Below are 27,329 nucleotides of genomic sequence, written 5' to 3' on the forward strand. Positions count from 1 at the left end.
GAGTAACAGGTCTGTCCCTGTTTGTGGAAACCACAGGAGGAGCTTTTCAGGCTGTTGCTGGGTGTGAATTGTTGATGGAGTCTTTAAACTTGTAGTTGCTGTTTTCCAGACTGAAGCAGAGTCGTTAGCTGAAAACTGGTTTTAGAGGTTCATTCAGGACACCTTCTCAGGCTCTTACAGCCTTACCTGTATCATAACAAAGTGTATAAACCCCAATCCACCTTTAACTTGGTCCTTCTCCCAAACCTTGAAATATGACTTTCTGGCCCTGCAGTGCAGCGTGGAGCCTAACAAAGATCTGTTTTGTGTCCCAGCTGATCAGCAGGAGGAGAAGAGTCTGACGGAGCAGCAGAGGAACATTTTCAGCCATCTGGACTCAGCTGAGTCACTACAGAGGAAACAATGAGCTCAACACAGAAGGTGAGGAAAATATCACAGTTTCACCAAATAATCAGTCACGTCTAAAACTCTCATACTCCCAACCTGTTATATGACTGTATTGTATTTTATTATATACTATGGATTTTTTGCTCTATTGTGTTGACAAACCTCAAGAAGTCACAAGCAAAGGGAGACCACACCATTGCTGATATTTTAAGAAAGAAGGTGTATTAACCAAATTTATTAATTAATTAATGTAGTTTAAAGCCATGTCAGAGGTGATACATACATACATACACATATATACACACACATATATGTATATGTATACGTGTATATATATATCTGTATGGAGAAGGACGCAACCCATAATGGCAATATATACACACACACACAAATAATCTCTTTATCACCCTCGGGGACCGCCCATAAATGGTTAATGGAGGCAGTTCACTTTGTTCCACGACTGCATTTCACTCACTGCCTCTGTTTGTATCTCTGTCACTGCAGGACCAACATGGAGCGAGAAGTCAGCGCTCTCAGGAGGCCAACAAACCTCACAGAAGAAAGGGAGAGAAAAAATACAGCTGTGACGATTGTGGGAAGGATTTTCTTTTAAAGGCTAATCTAGAAATCCATCAGGTCATCCACACTGGAGAAAGACCTTTTAGCTGTGACTTGTGTGGAAAGTCTTTTTCCTGGAGGGGTTCCCTAAAAGCACACAAACTAATCCACAGTGGAGTTAAAGCGTACAGCTGTGATCACTGTGGCAAAACTTTTACTCACAGTCCCAACTTAAAAAGTCATCTACTTACCCACTCTGAAATTAAGGCATACAGCTGTGACATTTGTGGGAAGACTTTCAGACATATAGGGAGCCGAAATGCACACCTACTCATTCACACCGGACATGATGTGCACTGCTGTAATCAGTGTGGTAAAGTGTGTTTAACAGGAAAAGCCTTAAAACAGCACATGTTTATTCACTCTGATGAGAGACCTCATAAATGTGACCTCTGTGAGAAGACTTTTAAATCTATGCATTACTTGAGGCTACACCAACAGATCCACACCAGAAAGAGACTCTACAAGTGCAGTTACTGTGAGGTATGTATTTATATTTTTATCTCGTCATTTTAGCCTGACTGTCTGAAACCACCCTGCTCATTAAATTGTGTTAGCATGTTAGCAATTCTACTGAATGGAAAGATGGCACAGAGTGATTAAGATTTTCATTTCAGTTATAATTTTTGTGTACATGATCATGAAAAACTAAAAGTGCTGAAAATGATATGATGGTGTTGTTTAATATTCAGGCAGTTTCATGGAATATGATATTGTTATTATTTCTGCATAAATGGCCGTTTGTTTACAGCGGCTCATTCCTCTGTCAGGTGTACATGGAATAAAATACAACATAAATGAAAATAAGTACAAAACCAAACCATTCAGTAATCTTCTCTTATGGTTAACAAAGTTGTATCGTTACTTAATTGTATTGTAGTATTGTAGCAGTAGTATCATTGTCTCCTTATAGCGTTCATACTTTTAGACACACGTGTTAAAATACGCATTTAATTTTGTACCTGCAGTGTCATGAGGTAGTATCATCTTTTCCGCAATATAAGGCACTTAAAATCCTTTAATTTTCTCAAAAATTGTCAGTGCACCTTACAATCCAGTGCGCCTTATGTATGAATTCTGGTTGTGCTTACTGACCTTGATGATGTTGTAAAAATGTTTTAGCATGACTTTGGTAAGCTACGGTAGCTTTACGGCTACCATAGTCCGGAGCCTCACAGAGCAATCTGAGTCCAAAAGTCTGTCCGCTTCACGTTCCAAAGTCAAACGAACACTGCGGCACACTGACAGCTAAAAACTGTCTAAATTCTTTCTTTATCATTCTTTAATAAAATGATCAGCGTTGCTGCTTTACTAGGTGTAACATTTACATTTAACATCCAGGCATCTATGAAAACAGAATTTTTAAATTTAATGGAGTTAACAAAAAGTTAGTGGAAGTTAGCTCGCTAGTTTCGCTAGTTACCTAAACATAATATAGCATGGTCTGACTGAGAGATTTCTGAAAAAAAATAAATGAAGACAGAAAACTACACAGCAGTGACACTTGTCGGGTTATTGAAGTTGGGCTAGCTGGTATATGCAATCGCAGGCAACACAGCTATGTTAGCATAACATAAAGCATAACACAGTGAAGCTGGAAGATGAACGCTAACTTTTTGAGTTGAATAAAGTTTGACTTATCTGTCACCGCTTAATGCGCCTTATAATCCAGTGCACCTTATGATCAGAAAAATGTGGTAGTGTTTTTCTTGTGTTCCAACCAGCTGTGTTATAACTGCACAGTTAGTGTTGTTAATGCAGTATTAAATTGTTAATTTTGCAGTGTTACATTAGTAGTTAGCACTGTGTTGGTAGCCTATTAGTATTACAGTGATATTCTACTAATATTATAGTATTATTCACATTATTACCATGTACTTTAGTGTAACACAGATATTACTGTAACAATGAGTATTACTGTAGTATTATGGTGGTAGTATTGTAGTTATTACAGCCCAGTAAATTTGTTGTTTTTAACTGAAACGGTAAAATGTAGTCTGAAGTTGACAGAGTTGCTCTTTATTTCAGGCGGCGTTCATGATAAAAATGTTGAAGGACTGACTTAAACTGTGTTTGTGTCTTTGTTTAGAAGCAGAGCGACACAGATGGATCCAGTTCTCAACCCTGTCATCACTGTGGGAAAGCGTTTCGTTGTGACATTTGTGGAAAAACATTCAGTCGACAAGACTACCTCAAAGTACATCAACGTATACACACTGGAGACAAAATTAAATGCTGCAGAGAATGTGGTAGAGGCTTCCCCACATCACGTGACTTAGAACGACATGAACTCATTCACAGTGGGGTTAAAATGCACGTCTGTGACCAGTGTGGGTCATCCTTCACCCTTGCAAGTGGCCTTAAAAAACACAAACGTGTCCACACAGGAGAGAGACCATACAAGTGCAGACACTGTGACAAAAGCTTCTCACAAACAGGTAGTCGTAACAATCATGAACATACACACATGGAAGAGAACTTCAGCTGTGACCAGTGTGATAAAAGCTTCAGAAGTCTCAGTTCATACTCCAAACACAAACGATCCCACGTTACTAATAAACTGTTTCACTGTTACCAATGTGCCAAAACATTCACTTCATTGTCTGCTCTGTGCAAACATCAGCGTGATCATCCAGGAGTGAAATCACTCCCATCTCTGGATCAGAGTGAATCTGCAGAGACAGAAAGATGTTCTTCTGGTTTCAGGGTCAGAGTTAAAACCCTTGAGATCAGGCTCCACAGAGTTCAGGTGGAATCTCTTGTAAAGATCTGATGAGGCAGCTATGAATGAAAATGTGCCTCTCGTTACATTTTAAGCTTTCTAAACTGTTCTACTGTAGTGTTCGTGTTGAGTGGTTAGCTTTGTTCCAGCAGTTGGATGAAGAAATTTCTTTCCTGTTATCATGTTTTATTGAATGTATTTTGATCCATGTGTTCTGCAGAGTTTTATTTTTTTTCAGGTTGTTTTTATGAAATCCTGCAACAGTTAAATACAATTTAAAAATTTTAAATAAAGAAATCATTTAATGACAGAGTTTGAGCCATGATGTCATTTCCTGTATTTCAGAGCAAAAACTGAAGTTACAAATGGAAACAGCTTCACAGTCAGAGTCAAATTAACTGTTTTCGGTGACACAGATGGACGTTTATCAGAGGACGAGACTTGGCTGTTCTCACAGGGTTCCTGCAGCTTATTGCAAACTCTGACCTAAAATTCATGAAAAATAAGATCTTTATTTTTTTTTTAAATATTTGATGAAACTTTCTGTAGCTATTAAAACATCTGATTTTGTGTTTATCAGCATTTCCATAGTTGGCACTGCCTCTCTTCAGAAGTTGTTGATGTATATTAACATGATAGCATCACACAGTTGCTGCAGATTTTTCAGCTGGACATCCATGATGTGAATCTATATAGAAACTGAACATTTAACACTTTTCTGAAAACTCTCTCTCTGATCAAACTGACCGGGATGACCTCAAACTTTCTGCTGCTGATTGTACTTGGCTCTAAAATCCATAGAAATATGGTATCCAACCAGATACTTGCTCCAGATGGCATTACCTTTGCCTCCAGTAACACTGTTAGAATCTTGGAGTCATTTGTGACCAGGACATCAAACAAATATGTAGGGCTGCTCATATGCGCAACATCTCTAAAATGCGAAATATTCTGACTCACAGTGACACTGAAAAATTAGTTCATGCATTTGTTGGATCTCGGCTGGACTACTGTTATTCATTGTTGAGGAGTAGTAGGTGAGGGTTAGCTCATTTACGTTTAGCAGCTAACAAGATGTTGTAACGGTCAGTAATAACAAACAAATTGCCATGAGACCAAATATATACACACAGAAGCAGCTCAACTTATATAAACTGATAATATCTGTGGAATTAAACCCACACATCCATCTAAATATATCCATGACCTAATATATGACAACTCAAATTAAGCACAGTGGTAATGCAGTACTATAAGCAGAATAATTTACTCTAACTCTGCCCCCTTTTGTTTTACAAGAAAAATGTTATGTCCACACGTAAAATACCCTATACGGGTATTTTTGAAAATGCAGCTGTTTCTATGCGTTTGGGCCTTTTTGAATCACCGAAAACAGAGATTCTTTTTTTTTTACACACAGTTACTGTCCCTCCATATAGAAAGGCAGAGGCGTCACGGTGTAGTTATTTTATGTGTAGTTGTTTTTTTCCTGTGTAATGATATTTAACATTGCTATCAATACATTTCTCAAAAATGCCTCTCTGTGCAAAATGGGTTCAAAAACATAAACAACTGTCGGATACTGTTTGTCCCAGGGGAACAAATCGTGGCAGGATCAGCCTGGTATTATTCCACTGTAACTTTACTGTATAAAGAGCTAACATTTCCAAAATGTCAGGAGTAGTTAGTCATTACAAGAAGTGTTTGTGAACTAAAAATCAAGTATGTAGGATACTGTTTGTCTTTAATTTGGAGAGCCCAGCTCTGCTCCCAACGAAGGGAAAACCAATTCTGCAGGGAGACCTACCTCGGCACTTGTGCAGGTGAAACCAAAGGGAAGATATGCTTCACCATATTTTCTAGTCTTTGTCTTAGAATGAAGTTGGTTTGGAAACATATTCAGCGATGCTTCATCTCCTGCTTTGCATTTGTGTGGGAGCCCCGTCAAAAACCTGTCCATTATCCTAGCAGTGTCCAAGTGTTTTTTTTTTCCTTTTATTCTCACAAGAAGATAAATATTCTCCCCTACCCCACCCATTCCAACATCTTCAGCCCCATTAGTCCCACCACCTCCACCATTCAAAATAGCTTGGACCTGATCACCACTTCACAAGCGTCTCCACCCCCCATGATGCCTCCATACTGGAGAGTGGAGATACAAACAGACTCTTTAACATACAGAACCCAACAAAGCAGCTGAACCAGACTCAGTGTCTCCATCATAAACCATACAGTGGATCACAATATGAAGCAGTTTAAGATGACTGTTGCTGTGAACTATAGAAAGAAAACTTCACAGAACATCTGAATTCACTCGATGCTAAACATTCATTTCATAGAATGAAGAATTGTAATTATACTCAGATCTACCTGTGCTTTAATGATGGGGCCTTTAAACTCACACATTCAACAGTTTTAACCAGCTTTCCTTCCTGGCTTTGACTGCAGCTGTGTTTGACACAGGAAGACATTATTACATTCTTCAATATTATACTTTACTTCCTGTGCATCACTTTACAGCAGCCAGACTCATTAAAATGAGACTTTGTAGGAGTTCACTTCCTCTCATGTGTTCATCCACAGCAGCTGGACAATAAAGATTATTGTGACCCTGATACTGCAGCAGATCGCTCTCATCCATTTCCTGTTATCACTTCAAATAGAAATGAGGCTGTAGAGGTTTGGTGCAGGCAGAAAAACAGCTGCAGGGACAATGAAAAGACTTTTCTGCTCCAACTTCTCCCAGCATGCTGAGCTAATGATTAGTTGGTGTTTTTCTCCAAACACTCTCTCACTCTTCTCTCAACGTGTTCACAATAAACTGTGAACAGATACCGAGGAGAGCAGCAGAAGACCTCATTCAGGAGCTAAACTCAACATGAACTGAACTCACAGTAAAGTTAGCTCGGTGCTTACCTTTAGATGAGCCCACAAAACGAGAGAAACTCCGTGATGAAGCTGGAACTCTTTCCAAACACAGGAAACAGATCAGGGAGCAGAGACCCACGTGGTTCACGCTGATCTCAGCTACGATCCAGGAGACAAGGGTGGGCAGATCGATGCAGATATCGTCCAGATGTTGTTAGTGGTTTATGATCGATACTTTTTTTGTTTCTCTCCTCTGAGTTCACTATTTTACTCGCAGCTCTGTCTGTGCGAACACTTCTTCTTTTGTGGCAGACGGCAGAATCTGAAGAGACAGAAAGATCCTCTTGTGATTTCAGGGTCAGACTTAAATGTATTACATTAACTTTAATGTATTTTGATCCATGTGTTCTGCAGTTTTTTTGTTGGGTTTTTTTTTGTTTGTTTGTTTTTTTGTCAGGTTGTTTGTGCTATGAAATCCTGCAACAGTTAAACCAAAATGTTAAATGTTAAAAAAATAAAGAGTTTGATCCATGATGTCATTTCCTGTATATCAAACCAAAAACTGACGTGACAAATGTTCTCAGTGACACAGATGGAGGTTTATCAGAGGAGACTTGGCTGTTCTTACACTGAACAGGGTTCCTGCAGCTTACTGAAAATTCTGACCTGAAATTTATGAAAAAAATAAGATCTTTAAAATCTTTTATATTTTAACAAAGTTGCTGTAGGTACTAAAAATTCTGATTTGTGTTTGGGATATAAAAAGATTAATTTTGGAAAATGATCTTTTAAAGTTGTGGTTTGATTTGCTCAGTTTATCAGAGTTTCCTTTGTTGGCACTGCCTCTCTTCAGAAGTTGTTGGTCTATGTTGACATGACAGCAGATTTTTCGGCTGGACATCCATGATGTGAATCTTATTTCACCACATCCCAAAGGTGCTCTATTGGACTGAGACTCAGGTAGGCTGTGGTCTGTAAATGATGTCAGTTGGTACTAAGGGACCCAAATTGTGCCAACCAAATATCTCTACGCTATTTTTTTTTTTTTTTTGATTGATTGATTGATTTTATTGATTAGCATTTAAGTATCTCAGTGAATACAGAATACAAAATAAAGATTACCACAAAGCAAAAAATCATGAGACAAGGCTAATCAAAAGGTATTGGCTGAAGCATTTGCTTATTATGCCAACCCTTTTAACAAAAAATCTTTTGCATGCAGCTCCTGTACACAGGGCTCGAAGCAAAGAATAAAACAAAGCAAAGCAAAAACAAACAAACAAACAAACAAAAAAACTTTCCACCTTAGATAATTACATCAAAGCAAAACAATCAAGAGTTTCAGAATTATTATTTTTGCTCTTTTCATTCTTGATTAATATATTTTTCTAATACTCTATTTTTAAACATGTTTTTAAACAAGGAAAATGAACTACACCTTTTTAAATCACTGTCATAACTATTCCACAGGTTAACTCCTCTAACAGAAACACATCTCTGCTTTATGTTTGTCCTTATCTTGTTTTTTTTTAAGACATCTGTTCCCCTTACGTCATATTGACTCTCTCTGACTTTAAACAGCTTCTGAATACTGCGGCAAAGCAAGTTATTTTGTGCTTTATACATTATCTGTGCCATTTTATATTCGACTAAATCATAAAATTTTAGGGTATTCAGATTAATAAACAAAATGTTAGTTGGTTCTATATAGTTTGATTGATTTATAATTCTTATAGCTCTTTTTTGTAACTTGAAAATAGGAAGAGTATTTGTTTTATATGCATTACCCCATATCTCCAGACAATAAGTCATATATGGAAGCAACAGAGAACAATAAAGTGTGTATAATGATTTTTTGTTCAGGACATGCTTTGTTTTGTAGAGAATAGCAATGGTTTTTGACATCTTTGTTGTCACATGATTTATATGAGACTTCCAGCTCAGCTTATCATCAATTATCACTCCAAGAAATTTATTTTCATACACTCTTTCAATTTCAATTCCATTAACCCTGATTTTAGATACATTTTTCATTTGTCTAGTGCCAAAAATAATCAATTTTGTTTTCTTTATATTTAACGATAACTTATTTACATCAAACCAGTTTTTTAATATATTTAACTCCTTTTCCGCTGTAGTCAGAAGCTGTTCTAGGTCTTTACCTGAGCAATACAGAGTGGTATCATCAGCGAACAATACACATTTTAACAGTTTGGAAACACTACATATGTCATTTATATATAATATGAATAATTTAGGGCCCAGCACAGAGCCCTGAGGAACACCACAAGTTACCTTCAACTGATTAGATTTTACATTATTGATTTCAACATATTGATATCTGTCATCCAGGTAACTTTTCATCCACTTATATGCTATCCCTCTTATGCCATATCTCTCTAGTTTATTCATTAATATAGAATGGTCAATTGTATCAAACGCCTTTTGTAAGTCTATAAAAACACCAACAGTATATTCCTTATTATCTATTGCATTAGATATCCCTTCTACAAGTTCCATCACTGCCATCGAAGTGGACCTTTTCACTCTAAAGCCATATTGGTAATCACTTAGGAGATTATGCTTCTCTATATATTTATCAAGTCTATTAACAAATAACTTTTCTAAAATTTTTGAGAACTGTGGGAGTAGTGATATTGGCCTGTAATTGGTAAACTGACATCTCTCTCCGTTTTTATGGATTGGAATAACTTTTGCTATTTTCATTTGTGAGGGAAATACACCAGTTCGAAAGGACAGATTACAAATGTATGCGAAAGGTTGCACTATATATTCTATAATACTCTTAACTAATTTCATGTCAATACCAAAACAGTCGGTGGACTTTTTATTTTTAAATGTCTTCACAATGTTAATTATTTCTCTATGAGTTACAGCACCAATAAACATGGAGGACACATTCTGAGTAATATGTTTATTTAGGTCATTATTATTTCTTGACTCTGGAATTTCTTTTGCTAAATTAAAGCCAACATTTACAAAGAAATCATTAAATTCATTTACAATGTCTTTAGTTTTATCAAGCACAATATCTTTATCTTTTTTAAAATAGTCTGGATAATTCTTATTTTTTGAGCCCTTTTTGATTATGCTATTTAATATCCTCCATGTTTCTTGTGTGTTACTTCTATTTTGCTCCAATAATGTGTGGTAATATTCTTTCTTACTTGTTCTTATAATATTTACTAATCTATTTTTATATAACTTGTACTTTATTTCAGCATCTTTTGTCCTCTGTTTTATGAATCTCTTATATAGATTATTTTTCATTTTACATGCATCTTCTATCCCCTTTGTGATCCATGGCTTATTTGATCTGTGATGCTTTCTAGTGATTTTCATTAAAGGACAATGTTTTTCATATAGTGAAATTACAGTTGATAGGAATGCATCATATGCACTATTTGAATCTTCATTTGCAAAAACCTCATTCCAATTGTGTTCCTTTAAGTCCACCTGGAGGGCAGCAATGGCTCTTGTTGTTCTATGTCGTATCATATCAAATGTTTGATTCTTTTTTTTAGTTTTAATCCCAAAATAATTTTGAAAAATTGCAAAAACAGGAAGATGATCGCTTATATCAGTTATAAGAAGTCCACCTACTATTTCATGGTCAATTTTATTTGTGAATATATTATCTATCAATGTAGCTGTATCAGTTGTTATTCTACTTGGTTTTATAATTACAGGGAAAAGGCAGTTACTATACATTGTACTGATGAAATCTGTTGTTTTCTGATGTCCGTTTGGGTTTAGCAAATCTATATTAAAATCACCACAAATTATTTGCACTTTTTTATCATTTAGGTTGCTAAACATAGCAGCAAGTTTTTCATTGAATGTGTCAAGGCATGATCCTGGTGTCCTATAGATGCAACTTATAATTATATTGCTAGCTTTTTCAACATGGATTTCAATAGTAACACATTCCATTACGTCATCTATGATGCTTGACATACATTCAATCAGACTACATTTCAAAACTTTATCTACATATAAAGCAACACCACCTCCTTTTTTATTCACCCTGTTCATTGTAAATAATTCGTATCCTTCCAGTCCCATTTCACTAACTTTCTCATTATCGAGCCATGTTTCTGATATTGCAATTATATTAAACTTTTTTAACTTACTTAAACATTCTGTAATTTTAGAAAAATTTTTATACAGGCTTCTACTATTGAAATGTATGACCGACAATGCATTTGCCATTTTAATATTCATATTAAATTGGTCATCTGTATAGTACTCACAAGTACTGTTATTGTTATTGTAGAAGTGATTATCTGGGTCAATGTTAGTTTCAGGGTCATGCATGTTGTGCTCTGCATAGTTAAACGTTTTGAAGTTCATCTTCTCAGCGTGTGTGGCAAAATAGCCTCCTTGACAGTCCTTCTCATAATCAAAGTCTTCCTCTTCAATATCTCTGAATGGAAACCTATAATCTGTGTCCAAACTTGTCATTTATGTGTTTTTGTTGTTGTTTTTTCCATTGTTTTTTGAGCCATAAGGCCAGAAACACTTTCCATACCCATTGTTCATTATCCAGTCGTCACTTTTCCAATAGATTCCATAGCAGATTCCTGATTATTTATATTGCTCTAAGTCTTGTAGTTCTCTTATCATCACAACTTTCGCTTCGTCTGGATTGCCATTTAGTCTTATCATTACTTTGCAGTTCCTCGTCCATGTCGCTTGTATCTTATTTTGTTTTCTCAGGCTGCGTGCCTGTCTTGCAATTTCTGCAGTCTTTTTCGTTAAATGTTCATTTAAATACACACCGGTCCCTTTTAGTTTCTTTCCCTGTTTCAGTAACTCAATCTTTGTTTTGCGACTCACAAACCGAAGAATAATTGCTGGCTTTGCTTTACTGTCTTTTCTGGGGAGCGTGTGGCATGCTGCGATATGATGGCTCTGAATACTTACATTCTTCGTTTGAAGGAATTTTATCACTTGCTGTTCAAGCGTTTGCAGCTCTTCTACCGGGGCATCTTCACCGTCTTTACCTCCGCCAGCTGTTACTCTGGCGTAGGTTCGGTGTTGCGTCTCCAGTCCACTTATGACTAAGTCATCCATTCTTGTGTACTGTTCAAGGTCCTCGAGTCGCCGTTCCAAGTCGTCTATTTTCTTGTCCTTCTCCTTTATCAAGTTTTTTAGTTGTTTTATTTCATCCATTAGGTCATGTAGCATACCTTGTTGTTTAGCCACTTTGCTCAGTTCATCAGACATGAAATTAAGCGATTTCCTAATCTCCTCCAACTCCTCTTCAACTCCTGGGTTTGCTTTTTTAGGCGGCATTTTGAAAATGGTGAGATTGGTATTACCTTGTGATGGCCCGTTGAAGTCACTGTCGATTTACTTGTTGGTGCCTTGCTAGAGGAGCCTGGGCCCAGCGGTTGCTGGAGGATCCCGGGCCTGGTGGAGCAGGAGGATCCTGGGCCTAGCAGCTGCTGGAGGATCCTGGGCCTGGTGGCTGCTGGAGGATCCTGGGCCTGGTGGCTGCTGGAGGATCCTGGGCCTGGTGGCTGCTGGTGGATCCTGAGCCTAGTGGCTGCTGGAGGATCCTGGGCCTAGTGGCTGCTGGAGGATCCTGGGCCTGGTGGCTGCTGGAGGATCCTGGGCCTGGTGGAGCAGGAGGGCCCTGGGCCTAGCAGCTGCTGGAGGATCCTGGGCCTAGTGGCTGCTGGAGGATCCTGGGCCTGGTGGCTGCTGGTGGATCCTGGGCCTGGTGGAGCAGGAGGGTCCCGGGCCTAGTGGCTGCTGGCGGATCCCAGGCCTGGTGGCTGCTGGTGGATCCTGGGCCTGGTGGCTGCTGGTGGATCCCGGGCCTGGTGGCTGCTGGTGGATCCTGGGCCTGGTGGAGCAGGAGGGTCCTGGGCCTAGCAGCTGCTGGAGGATTACCTATAGAGCTGAAAAACTGGAGTTGCACAACTGTTATATAGGCCCATGATTACACCAGCAGCAGGATGGATCCATGCTTTATGTTGTTTAAGACAAATTCTGCCCCTAAAATCTGAATGTTGCAGAGATTGAAAAATGTTGCCTGGACTGATGGGTCTCAATCTTTTCTTGTCCACTTTTGTTGATCTCCAATGTAAAGTAACCTACCCATCACGTTAATCACACTCTAGAACTTGTTTTAAATTATGGCATAGAAACTAAACATTTAACACTGTTTTTTGTAAACTCTCTCTTGCCCGATCATTTGATTATAACATTTAAATTTACAGTAATGGAATGAAGCCAGATAACACACATATAAAGACCTGGGTGACCTCTAACTTTATGCTGCTGATTATACTTGGCCTACAATACCTAGAAATATGGTATCTAACCAGATACTTGCTCTGGTTGGCATTACCTTGGCCTCCAGTAACACCTTGAAGTAATATTTGACCAGGATAGTAAACAAATATTTAGGGCTGTGTAATGGACTGTGTTGAAAAAGGAGGAGGAGTCACAAGAATTATTAGAAAAACAGGGTTTTCATTCATTTAACCCAAAAATTATATTTACAAAAGTAATTGATGTTGAGCTCATAAAAAAGGTCAAAGAAACAAAACTGAACTCAGGCAAAGAACTGCAAACTTAACAAACCAAATGACTGCACAAAGAAATATAACCGACCTAAACAAACATAACAGTACTAAAACAAGAAATGGCACAGAAGGTTATATATAAAGTCTGATCAGATCACTATGACACACGAGGAGTAACTAAACAAAACACAGTTGTAAACAACAAACAATACAGTATAGTCTGGTTTGTTAATAAACTAAACACCAAAAAAGGAATTCAAAACTACTAAACCCTAAACTCAAACATTAAGTACAAATACTTTGTTTTCAATTAAAGAAAACACCCTTCACCAGGAAGTGGTGGTACAGTCCAATTATCGCTCTTTGTATTTAAGGGCTTTAAACCCAGGCCACCACCTTTTGTCTGGCAACTCCCCAGATCATGGCAGCTAAGAAGTAAAAGAAACAAATGTTAGTCAAAAATCCAACTAAGTAATGAAATGGTATAAATTCATAAGTAAACTAAATGTGTGTGCTTACAAATAGAACTAAAGTATCCAAACCAATCAGTAGTGATGGCCAAATGAAGCTTTCTGAAGCTTGTATTGAAAAACGGTTCATTACTCGAAGCTTTTCAACACAGTCCTCTCTGGTGACATCTGGTGGCCAAAAATATGAAGACCAGCTTGAATCCACACAATAAAACTAACTGCTTCATTATGATTGCCCACTCTACAGAGTGGAATTCTGTCTGATATCGGGCCGTCGTTGTGTTGCTTTGAACGTGTATTTTGAGGGGGTTAAAAAAATGTGGGTTTTTTTGTGTAATAAATCATTTTGACCAGTAAACTCTCCTTGTTTAAACATGCACCTTGGTGTGTTCTTTCTTTGCTTGTGACTTCTTGATGTTGGTAAACACAATAATTGGAAAACACCATGTTACATATAATATACATATAATAATGTACAACACATTATGGAGTAGGCTTCTGCTGTGAGGTCCTGCTTCCATTATATATGCAATTAATCGCTAGACGGGTGTATTTATCAATAATATTATATTGGGGAAATTTTTCTATACTTATTTTTGACCTGGGGGGAGACTGGATTAAGAACTGGAAAGGGAAAATGCTCATGAACTTACAAATTAAAAACATGATGCATTTAAGAAGAGAATTTGTTTCACTGTGCGATGGCCGAACCTGTTCCTTTTCGTGGAGATAATTTCTCCTGCATTAAGGAAAATCCCTTCACATGGCACAGAAGAGGCTGGAGTGCAGAGAAACTGGTAGAGATGCAGTTATTCACCTACCCGGGCCCCACAAACTATCAGCTAAAGAGAATAAATACATTAAATTGCTGCACATTTGGCAGACTAACATTTTAAGATTAACTAAACAATAAAATATATATTTTTATAACATTAAATGTAAAGAGTCAAACAGAAGGTTTGAAGTTATTTAATGGTATTTATATTTTGAAAAGCAGATTTTTGACATTTTGAGTTTTTCCCGTTTCCAGATAAAATAAACACGCACAAAACAAAAGCAAACAGCCAGAACACAAAGCTGGAAAACCCACCAAGTTGACCAAAATCTACTCAAAATACTCCCACACAACAGAACCTCCTCTCCTCGGTCCACTACCTCCATGATCCAATCTGGAGCCATTAACCCTAAGGGTACGTACATCTTTCACCATCTTACAATGCTGGGATTGCAGCCATTCCCCAACTCTCTGTGAATGGTACTCGTGGAATTTGATCAGTGGCTGTTGATCAATGGTCATCATTTGCATATCAATGATGAAGAAACTGACCTTACAGCCCATTGTTCAATCAGTGGGCTGGTTTCCGTCATTGTGCAAATGTACTGTTTACTAGGTTTGGGAAACCTGCAGTCAACTGAGATTGAAGAAGTCACTTGGAACACTGAAAACGCCACGTCCAGATGAACAGAATCAATTATTTTGGTACAAACAATTCACCACAAAAAAGACTCAATATTCAGAAATGCTTTAAACTGTGCAGTAAATATGTGCAACAAACATAAAACAATGTAACTTAAAACATACTGCAAAACAGTGCTGGCTCTCATTTCAGTGGGAGAAATTTTCATGGACATGTGCAACTAGAATTTTACTTTGGAGGAAATGGGGTCAATGCAATTCTTAAGCATGTGTGCAAATGTCCGATGGACGGATGGAACTTTATTAATCCCTCGGGTCGGTTCCTCCGGGAAATTCAGTTTCCAGTAGCACAGCACTGACAGAAGTTGCATGTTACAGATATGATAAGGGAAATGAGAGTAAGGATATAAGCACACAGCCCCACTCCACTGACGACTTGCTGTTGGCCAACACCCTCAACGACTTTTACTGCTGGTTTGATGAGCCATCAAGCAGCCTTGACACCTCCACCTTCCCCAACAATAGAGACACTTTGGTCCATCATCCCCCCACCTCCCCACACCCACCAGCACAGAGCCATCACCACCATCAAAGACCTCACCCACAGGAGTCCCCTCCTCACTCCACAGCTATGAGGATTTCACACCACCATCTTCCACTACAACCCTTCATATTCATGAAGCAGATGTGAGGAAGCAGTTTGACCCTTTAGACCTACCACAGAACCAAGTCTGCCTGAGTTTATCTTTATATTTTTACATGTTGTGCTGCCATTTTTGGGAGTATTTCAATTTGCTATATATCAATACAACCATTATATCCCAAATTTTAATCATATGTATGCATTAAGTCAACAGTAACTACATCAATTCCAAAAGTGGTATTTTTACACAAATTTCTAGTTAAAGAAATTTCAGAGGTTCATCCCTCAAAATTGTAAATGTAAAAATGTTGCATAAAACAGTTTCCAACCAGACAAAATTAATTTTGAGTGTCTTCATAGTTTCATTTTTGAGATACACCAATTTGTATATACTGCAGCCACCAACTTTGTAATTCTCATTTACATGACTTATTTAAACATTCTCCTCTTGAATGCAAAATTCTTAAAAACATCTTTGATCCTTTACGAGTAAATAAATCTGAAAGCTGTTTCATCCTAAAAGAGTACAACAATGTGTAGTTTATGATGTTCTAAAGGTTTCAGCATCTTTTTGAATTTGTCACATCTGGAAAGGTATTAGTGAGCTTTCGTATCGTACTGTGAGTGATGCTCGTCAGCACACAAACCCAGAGTTTCTCTACAGCAGGGATGTCAAACTCTATTGCACACGGGGCCAAAACTCACGGCACACTTTAGGTCGCGGGCCAAACAAGATAAACATTTTTTGAACACACTTAAACATTGTTTTTTAAACATAAATATGAATAAACACAGACAAGAATATTATTCCAGAAAAAAAATAAACTTAAAAAAAACTTTAACTTTAAATATTTTCCTCTTTTTAAAAATATATCCTGTCAAAATTATGCAAGTTAGAAATATGAACATGCTGCCAAAACCCCAGAATAAATAAATGAAAGCATACACAAGGTTGGAGCCACATGTAGACGGAGCTGGGGCATTGCTTCAGGAATGGAACTAATAAACTGTGCGGGCCATTCAGTGTCGTACTTTGGCTTGAGTGTCCCATTACAGTGCAACTCCATCTGAATCTGCACAGGTGCAGTTTCCACATAAATAGGTTGCGAAGCAGCTCGAAATTCTCTTTTTGTGCTTCAAAGTCACCAAAGCGCCGGGCGTACTCAGTGCGCTCACTTTATCAGCAAAGTGCGCCGACTTGGTTCAACATTACTTGGCAACAGGGAAAGTGAGGCAAGTTGCACTGGTGCATTTGTGACAGCTTCACTTGAAATGCCTTCACATCATACATGCCATGTCTATGAACTGACAGATTTCCTTGCTGAGCTCAAAAACTCTATTGAGAACTTTTCTCTAACTCAGCCAGCGGACCTCTGTATGATAAGGAATGTTGGCAAACTCTGAATCTATTTCCCACATAAAAGACTGAAATTGAGGGTGATTTAAACCTTCAGCTCAGATAAAATTTACAGTTTGCGTTATGGTGATCATTACATGCTCGATTTTTAGGACTTTACCACACAGCCTTTCCTGGTGTATGATCAGTGAGTGATATGCTGTTAACTCACCAGTACATTTCTCCTCCTGCATCTTTACTCTCATCCTGCCGACTTGTCCACTTTTTCCCCAACACAACACCGGCGCTCCATCTGCTGTAAGTCCAACAAGTTTGTCCCAGGGCAGTTTCATGTCGGTTACACTTTCACATGCGTTTTCAAAAATGTCTTTTCCTGTCGTTGTCCCGTCCATCGATTTAATGTTCAATATTTCCTCTCCACGGATGTAGATGGCCAGCCGTGCAATGTCCATCATGTCTGTACTTTCATCCACAGCAAGAGAGTATGCAATAAAGTTGTTGCTTCTTTCACACAATTGTGTTCTTAAATCAGTGGCCATCTCACAAACCCGATCAGCAATCCTGATAGTACCTGACAGTTAAAGTTTCTGCAGTCCCCTTCAGCCTGTTACCCACTACTCTATCTCACATTTGGAGGCTCACATTTACCAAAATCTGCGTTTTGTCTGGATAGAAGACGTCGCACAGCTTCATCATGCAGCGGGCTCATTTGGCTGTCTCCTCTGCTACAATAAAATTTGCTTTCACAACAGCTTCACTTTGTGATTTACCAGTTTACTAGCAATGTAAACTGCTGGTAAACTGTTTACCACCAATGTCTGTAAACATATATTCAGTCTCCCATCGGTGCTGAAAGGCTCTGTTGTCAGAAATAACTTTTCTCTTTGCCATTGTGAGGGGCTAGCTTCGCAATAACAGAAGTTTGACTTGATTGACGCAGGAATGTTCCCAGGTAGCCTAACGTTTGGGAAGGAGGCTGCAGCGCTGCGTTACAGGATCTGTTGTTTGTGTGTTATTATTGTGTTATTAGCACCTCATATCGCCAGAGCAGCACTGATCACTGTCAGGTTATGATGTCCACAGTGTACACAACCACTAAGTTTGAGTGTGTGCTGTGAGAATTCAGTCAAAGCATTTAACTGGGGTGTGAAAAAATAAGCTGAACTCTACAGCTTGTTGTGGTGCCCTGTGGCTTTAGGTGCTGACAAGCCTTCCATCTGTTCTCCAGCATGTTCAATTACAGCCGTAAAATATCTCCACATGTTGCTCCTGTTTCTCACTCTCTGCAGTCCAAATGCGTTTTCTGTGAGTAGCCGAGTCACGTGACGGCATAGTATCAAATCCGAGCAGGGCAGAAGAAGGGGGCGGAGCAAAGTGAGTCTGCCGCATAAGAGGAGGTGTTGGCAAAGACAGCTGCTTTTTCATCCGCAGCGAGTAAAGTAGTGAATTCAGAGGAGTATCGATCGTATACCACTACCAACGTCTGGATCGATATCTGCATCGATCTGCCCACCCTTGTCTCCTGGATCGTAGCTGAGATCAGCGTGAACCACGTGGGTCTCTGCTCCCTGATCTGTTTCCTGTGTTTGGAAAGAGTTCCAGCTTCATCACGGAGTTTCTCTCGGTTTGTGGGCTCATCTAAAGGTAAGCACCGAGCTAACCTCAACACTAGATTTACTAACCCTTCTCAAATTTGCGTAAATCGCTTGACACACATACAAACGCTGCAAATCTGTGTTTATTTGACAGTGTAAAAAAAAAGCAGCCAGAATAAAAACTGTACCAAGAGTACAGTCTAAAAGGCTCACTATACAAACAATCTGGAGACATAAATATGGACACGTGTATTGAAAAATATTGATGTATATATTAGGGCTGCCATGATTACTCAACTAGTACGATTACGTCAACAATCAAAATCATCAACGACTAATTTAATAGTCGACGCAGGAATAAGTAGTAGGTTTTAAGATTGTAATAACCGACTAAAACAGAAGATGGCAGCACTGCATGTACAATGATGCCAGCTGCCGTAAAACCCCGAAGAAAAAGAAGCAGATTCCGGTATCTAGCTGTGTCCAAATTCAGCAACCGCATCTTCCTGTGCCTGCATTTGTAGGTCGATTACGTTACAGCGACACCACAAAGAATGTCCAAATGTATGTATATATATGTCTGTACATACATATATATATATATCTATATATATATATATATATATAGGCGTCTGTATCCAGTAAGGGTCCTAAGGCTAGACCCCCTATGCTAAAGTGAGCCTACCGCAGACATGAGCGAGACAGATAAATATGAAGGCATGCCGGCTCGGACGTCGCCCGGATCAACAAGGTCCGCGTCAGGTGTTGAGGAACCAGGGCACCCTGACGACAAGTGGGCTACTGGAACAAGAAGGCATCGGTGGGCAAGAGACGAAAACAGGGCGTTGTTGGAATGCTACTACGCAAGTAACCCTGGCGGAAGGGGTTACATGAATAGGATGAGGGACCTATGGATTCTTCGATACCCAACATCCACAATGACGGCGAAACAACTAGTAGCTCAGTGTTCCAACATTCGAAAGAAGGGACTGCTCTCACAGCTAGAGATTGACGAGGTACAACATAAATGCTACGGCAAGGAGGAGTCAGGACGCCAGGTCAGGGGGGAGATATCATCACCCCCACCCGAGATTGGGTACATAGCCCCAAGTGCGATAGGAGAAGGATCGTTGAGTGCGAGAGGAACTGACCTGAAAGATAGGATCATGGCCAAGCTTGAAACCTGGACCCCCCCTAGCCGGTTACCAAGATTACGTGAAGTACCCTCAGAAGGTCTGCTAGATGATGTTAATGCAGCACTACGGATGATACCTACAACCACGATTACCGACACTAACAAGCTGATCTACACTACGGCAGCAGTGATCAGTGAGATGCTTGGCTACAAGTTGAACAGCCACAAGGGGCAGTACCCTCCATGGAGAAGGAGGCTAGAGGGCAAGATCAAAGTAGCACGGAGGGAGGTTAGCCAACTAACGGAGTTGCAGAAAGGCGCGACAAAGAAGGTGCATAAGAAATACAGCAAGCTGTCCATACCTGAGGCCTTGGAAACTGCCAAGCAACGACTCACAGCCTTGGCCAGCCGCTTGAGGAGGTACACCAGAGAGATAGAAGGCAGGAGAATAAACCAGCTGTTCTCCACAGAACCAGCAAAGGTGTACTCTCAGTGGCAAGGGAACAATAACAGAACAGCACCACCAAGGCTGGAGACGGAGCAATACTGGAAGAGCATATGGGAGAAGGACGCAACCCATAACGGCAATGCTCAGTGGCTAGTGGATCTGAGGGCAGACCATAGCGACCTCCCTGAACAGGGTCCAGTAACCATCACAGTGGCAGATATCCAAGAAAGGGTCTCCAGTATGAAGAGTTGGACAGCACCAGGGCCCGACATGGTTCACGCCTACTGGCTGAAGAAGCTGACTGCACTCCACGAGCGTCTGGCAGCACAAATGAACCAGCTGCTAGTTAACGAGAGACACCCGGAATGGCTAACCGAAGGTCGGACGGTCCTGATCCCCAAGGACCCCAAGAAGGGACCGGTCCCATCCAACTACCGACCAATAACCTGCCTCAGTACTACATGGAAGCTCCTGTCAGGCATCATATCGGCTAAGATGAACAGGCACATGGCTCAATACATGAGCGGGGCACAGAAAGGGATTGGCAAGAATACCAGAGGCGCAAAACACCAGCTACTGGTAGACAGAACAGAACAGTCAGCCGAGACTGCAAGACCAGGCTGACCAACCTGTGCATTGATTACAAGAAGGCCTATGACTCAATGGCCCACAGCTGGATACTGGAATGCCTAGAATTGTACAAGATCAACAGGACCCTAAGAGCCTTCATCAGGAACTCAATGGGAATGTGGCACACAACACTAGAGGCCAACTCCAAGCCCATAGCACAAGTCACCATCAAGTGCGGGATCTACCAAGGAGATGCTCTGTCCCCACTGCTGTTCTGCATAGGCCTGAACCCCCTCAGTGAGATCATTAACAAGACTGGCTACGGATACCGACTACGGAACGGAGCGGTTGTCAGCCACCTCCTGTACATGGATGACATCAAGCTGTATGCCAAGAGTGAACGAGACATCGATTCACTGATACACACTACCAGGCTATACAGCAATGACATTGGAATGTCATTCGGGCTGGAGAAGTGTAGTCGGATGGTAACAAAGAGAGGGAAGGTAGTCAGAACTGAGGGGATTGAACTACCAGAAGGCAACATTGCAGACATAGAGGACAGTTACAAGTACCTGGGGATCCCGCAGGCGAATGGGAACCATGAAGAGGCCGCTAGGAAAGCTGCAACCACCAAGTACCTGCAGAGGGTCAGGCAAGTCCTGAGGAGTCAGCTGAACGGTAAGAACAAGATCCGGGCAATCAACACCTACGCCCTGCCCGTGATCAGGTACCCTGCTGGGGTAATAGGCTGGCCAAAGGAGGAGATAGAAGCCACTGACATCAAGACAAGAAAGCTCCTTACCATGCATGGAGGGTTTCACCCCAAGTCCAGCACCCTGAGGTTGTACGCTAAGCGGAAGGAAGGAGGCCGGGGACTGGTGAGTGTCAGCACCACAGTCCAGGATGAGACAAGAAACATCCACGAATACATCACGAAGATGGCCCCAACTGACAGTGTGCTCAGTGAATACCTCAGGCAGCAGAAACCCAAGAAAGAGGAGGAAGGCGAGGAACCATCATGGAAGGACAGGCCACTGCACGGTATGTACCACCGGCAGATAGAGGAGGTGGCTGATATCCAGAAATCCTACCAGTGGCTGGACAAAGCTGGACTGAAAGACAGCACAGAGGCACTAATCATGGCAGCACAAGAACAAGCTCTGAGTACAAGATCCATAGAGGCTGGGGTCTATCACACCAGGCAAGACCCCAGGTGCAGGCTGTGTAAAGATGCCCCAGAGACAATCCAGCACATAACAGCAGGGTGCAAGATGCTAGCAGGCAAGGCATACATGGAACGCCATAACCAAGTGGCCGGCATAGTGTACAGGAACATCTGTGCCGAGTATAACCTGGAAGTCCCGAGGTCAAAATGGGAGACGCCCCCAAGGGTGATGGAGAATGACCGAGCTAAGATCCTGTGGGACTTCCAGATACAGACGGACAAAATGGTGGTGGCTAACCAACCGGACATAGTGGTGGTAGACAAACAGAAGAAGACGGCTGTAGTGATCGATGTAGCGGTTCCGAATGACAGCAATATCAGGAAGAAGGAACACGAGAAGCTGGAGAAATACCAAGGGCTCAGAGAAGAGCTCGAGAGGATGTGGAGGGTGAAGGTAACTGTGGTCCCCGTGGTAATCGGAGCACTAGGTGCGGTGACTCCCAAGCTAGGCGAGTGGCTCCAGCAGATCCCGGGAACAACATCGGAGATCTCTGTCCAGAAGAGCGCAGTCCTGGGAACAGCTAAGATACTGCGCAGGACCCTCAAGCTCCCAGGCCTCTGGTAGAGGACCCGAGCTTGAAGGATAAACCGCCCGCAGGGGCGTGCTGGGTGTTTATACACATATGTATATGCATGTATATACATATATATGAGTGGAGATATATACATATATGTGTATATATATATATGTGTGTGTGTATATATATAAATAATAAAATTCTCTATATATACGTACATATTGAATTTGTATGTATGCATATGTATAGAATTTGGACATTCTTTGTCGTGTTGCTGTAACGTAATCGACCTACAAATGCAGGCACAGGAAGATGCGGTTGCTGAACATCGGAATGTCATTCAGGCTGGAGAAGTGTAGTCGGATGGTAACAAAGAGAGGGAAGGTAGTCAGAACTGAGGGGATCAAACTACCAGAAGGCAACATTGCAGACATAGAGGACAGTTACAAGTACCTGGGGATCCCGCAGGCAAATGGGAACCATGAAGAGGCCGCTAGGAAAGCTGCAACCACCAAGTACCTGCAGAGGGTCAGGCAAGTCCTGAGGAGTCAGCTGAATGGTAAGAACAAGATCCGGGCTATCAACACCTACGCCCTGGACTGAAAGACAGCACGGAAGCACTAATGATGGCAGCACAAGAAAAAGCACTAAGCACAAGATCCATTGAGGCTGGGGTCTATCACACCAGGCATCTGTGCCGAGTATAACCTGGAAGTCCCAGGGTCAAAATGGGAGAGAATAAGAGAGCTAAGATCCTGTGGGACTTCCAGATACAGACAGACAAAATGGTGGTGGCTAACCAACCGGACATAGTGGTGGTAGACAAACATGAGAAGACGGCCGTAGTGATCGATGTAGCGGTTCCAAATGACAGCAACATCAGGAAGAAGGAACACGAGAAGCTGTGTGTTTCCTGCCGTTATTGTCTACTCATACATGTCTCTGAAACATCCGGAGTACATCCTGTGCTAATCTCACTGAACAGGCGTACAGGCACTTTGCAGGCCAAATGTCTCTAATCTTTGCCCTAGAAACAAGTCGAATATATATCTTTGTCTGTAAGCGTGTTTGACCCTCAAAAGACTCAATGCCATCTCTCATGAGCACATTTGCAATGGGTGTATGAAAATGAGTATAACTACTTATTTAATAAAAGCTTTTCACAAAGTACCACTACTAAAAGCCCGGTAAGAATAATGCGTTTCCCACAACTCACTGCCTCTGTTTGTATCTCTTGTCACTGCAGGACCAACGTGGACTGAGAAGTCAGCGCTCTCAGGAGGCCGACAAACCTCACAGAAGAAAGGGAGAGAAAAAATACAGCTGTGACAAGTGTGGGAAAGATTTTACCGTAAAAGCTGCCCTAAAAATGCATCAGGTCATCCACACTGGAGAGAGACCGTTCAGCTGTGGAGACTGTGGAAAGTCTTTTACCACGTCTGGAAACTTAAAAAGGCACCAACTCATCCACACTGGAGAGAGACCGTTCAGCTGTGGAGACTGTGGAAAGTCTTTTACCACGTCTGGAAACTTAAAAATGCACCAACTCATCCACACTGGAGAGAGACCGTTCAGCTGTGGAGACTGTGGAAAGTCTTTTACGCAGTCTGGACACTTAAAATCACACCAACTCATCCACACTGGAGAGAGACCGTTCAGCTGTGACGAGTGTGGAAAGTCTTTTACCGAGTCTGGACACTTAAAAAGACACCAACTCATCCACACTGGAGAGAGACCATTCAGCTGTGACGAGTGTGGAAAGTCTTTTACCGAGTCTGGACACTTAAAAACACACCAACTCATCCACACTGGAGAGAGACCATTCAGCTGTGACGAGTGTGGAAAGTCTTTTACCAAGTCTGGACACTTAAAAACACACCAACTCATCCACACTGGAGAGAGACCATTCAGCTGTGACGAGTGTGGAAAGTCTTTTACCGAGTCTGGAAGCTTAAAAAGACACCAACTCATCCACACTGGAGAGAGACCATTCAGCTGTGACGAGTGTGGAAAGTCTTTTACGCAGTCTGGAAACTTAAAAACACACCAACTCATCCACAGTGGAGTTAAAGCGTACAGCTGTGATCAGTGTGGCAGAGTTTTTACTCACAGTAACAGCTTACAGAGTCATCTAGTTACCCACTCTGGAATTAAGGCATACAACTGTGACATTTGTGGAAAAACTTTCAGCCGGATAGAGAGCCGAAATACACACCTACGCATTCACACCGGACATGATGTGTACTGCTGTGATCAGTGTGGCAAACAGTTTGCTATAAACACGCAGTTACAACGCCACATGTTTACCCACTCTGAGGAACGACCTTATAAATGTGACCTGTGTGAGAAGACTTTAAAATCTCCATATTACCTGAAAGCACATCAAAAGATCCACACCAGAAAGACTCTACAAGTGCAGTTACTGTGAGGTATGTATTTATATTTTTATCTTATCAGCCCGACTGTTTAAAACAACTCTGCTCATCAAATTGTGTTAGCATGTTAGCAATTTTGCTGCATGGAAAAACACCTCTGAATGATTATTCAGACTCTTATCACAAGTTTTTAGTGATAGTGTTTGAGAATTATATTACTGTTATTGTAGCATTAAACTAGTATTAATTTAATGTTTTTACTCTTATCGTTTTTATAGCACATTATATTGAGCTCAGTGTGATAATGTAAATAGTAAAATGTAATTGGACTTTGGCAGAGATGCTCTTTATTTCAGGCGATGTTGAGGATGAAAATATTGAAGGACTGACTTAAACTGTGTTTGTGTCTTTGTTTAGAAGCAGAGCGACACAGATGGATCCAGTTCTCAACCCTGTCATCGCTGTGGGAAAGAGTTTCATTGTGACCTTTGTGGAAAAACTTTCAGTCATCGAAGGACTCTGAAAATGAACAAAATGAACTACTGTAAAGAATGCGGGAGGGGCTTCACCACTTCAAAGGACTTCAAACAATATGAACTCCTTCAAAGTGGGGTTAAAAAGCACGTCTGCGATCAGTGTGGGTCATCCTTCATCAGTGCACATAAGCTTCAAAAGCGAGTCCACACATGAGAGAAACCAAACAAGTGCAGACACTGTGACAAAACCCTTTCACAATCATGTGATCACACTAAGCATGAACACAGACACATGAAAGAGAACTTCATCTGTGAAAGAGTTTGAGTAATCTCAGTTCATGCTTCACTCACAAACGATTCCATGTTACGAATAACCTGTTACGTCTTGATTCCCGCTTTTAAGTAAATCTTGTAAACAGAATGAAAATGTGCCTCGCTACATTTTAAGCTTTCTAAACTGTTCTACTGTAGTGTTTGTGTTGAGTGGTTAGCTTTGTTCCAGTAGTTGAATCAAAAAATCTGTTTCCTGTTATCATGTTTTTAATGAATGCATCGATCCATGTTTTCTGCAGGGGTTTTTTTTTTTTTTCAGCTTGTTTGCGTTATGAAATCCTGCAACAGTTAAACCAAAATTTTATATGTCAAATAAAGAAATGGTTTACTGACAAAGAGTTTGAGCCGTGATGTCATTTCCTGTATATCAGAGCAACACCTGACGTTACCAATGTTTAAAGTCATAGTCAAATTATGTGTTCGCATGACCTTGTGAAAACTGCTTGGCGATGCATCTCTGTGTTATCTGCTAACTGTTAGGGCATAGAAGGACTAAACTCCCAGGATGACCAGTGCCAGGACCTTCCTGATGCAGAGAGTTGTGTGTGTGTGTGGGGGGGCGTATAAAAGAGAAGCTGAGGCATCCCAGGTTTAAAGCTGGCATAACTGAACTTTAATGTTTGATGTGTGTTTTGGCTCTCCTGCGCAGTAATTAATAGCTTGAACACAGCAGAGCTTGATATAAAGACCCGGGTGACAACTAACTTTATGCTGCTGATTATACTTGGCCCTAAAATACCTAGAAATATGGTATCTAACCAGATACTTGCTCTGGATGGCATTACCTTGGCCTCCAGTAACACCTTGGAGTAATATTTGACCAGGACATTAAACAAATATTTAGGGCTGTGTTGGACGGAGTTGGAAAAGCAGAAGGAGTCACAAGAATTATTAGAAAAACAGGGTTTTCATTCATTTAACCCAAAAATTATATTTACAAAAGTAATTAATGTTGAGCTCACTAAAAAAGGTCAAAGAAACAAAACTGAACTCAGGCAAAGAACTGAAAACTTAACAAACGAAATGGAAGGACCAATGGCAGGACCTTCCTGATGCAGAGAGTTGTGTGTGGGGGGGTATAAAAGAGAAGCTGAGGCATCCCAAGGGTAAAGCTGGCATAACTGAACTTTAATGTTTGATGTGTGTTTTGGCTCTTCTGCGCGCAGTAATTAATAGCTTGAACACAAACTTAACAAACCAAATGACTGCACAAAGAAACCTAAACAAACATAACTGACCTAAACAAGAAATGGCACAGAAGGTTATATATAAAGTCTGATCAGACCACTATGACACACGAGGAGTAACTAAACAAAATACAATTGTAAACAACAAACATGGCAGTATAGTCTGGTTTGTTAATAAACTAAACACAAAAGAAGGAAGTCAAAACTACTAAACCCTAAACTCAAACATTAAGTACAAATACTTTGTTTTAAAAGTAGAATGGGAGGCAGAGCCTTCAGTTTTCAGGCGCCTCTTCTGTGGAACCAGCTTCCAGTTTGGATTCGTGAGACAGACGCTATCTCTACTTTCAAGATTAGGCTTAAAACTTTCCTTTTTGCTAAAGCAGGCTGCCGGGGATTCCCATTATGCATTGAGCTTTTCC

The 27,329-nt window shown here is 40.6% G+C and overlaps 1 protein-coding gene across 1 annotated transcript; it reads left to right on the forward strand.

The window, feature by feature from the left end:
• Positions 1–967: 967 nt before the first annotated feature.
• On the forward strand, positions 968–26,058 carry LOC109197427 (gastrula zinc finger protein XlCGF57.1-like). Its single transcript, XM_025910285.1, has 6 exons — positions 968–1,488; positions 3,095–3,449; positions 10,317–10,328; positions 18,808–18,821; positions 23,843–24,965; positions 25,329–26,058. Exons 1-5 carry the CDS (start codon positions 1,357–1,359, stop codon positions 24,962–24,964), a joined length of 1,635 nt encoding a protein of 544 aa, XP_025766070.1. The 5' UTR covers positions 968–1,356; the 3' UTR covers position 24,965; positions 25,329–26,058.
• Positions 26,059–27,329: the final 1,271 nt, after the last annotated feature.

This window comes from Oreochromis niloticus, linkage group LG9, assembly GCF_001858045.2.
Source record: "Oreochromis niloticus isolate F11D_XX linkage group LG9, O_niloticus_UMD_NMBU, whole genome shotgun sequence".
Lineage (NCBI taxonomy): Eukaryota > Metazoa > Chordata > Actinopteri > Cichliformes > Cichlidae > Oreochromis > Oreochromis niloticus.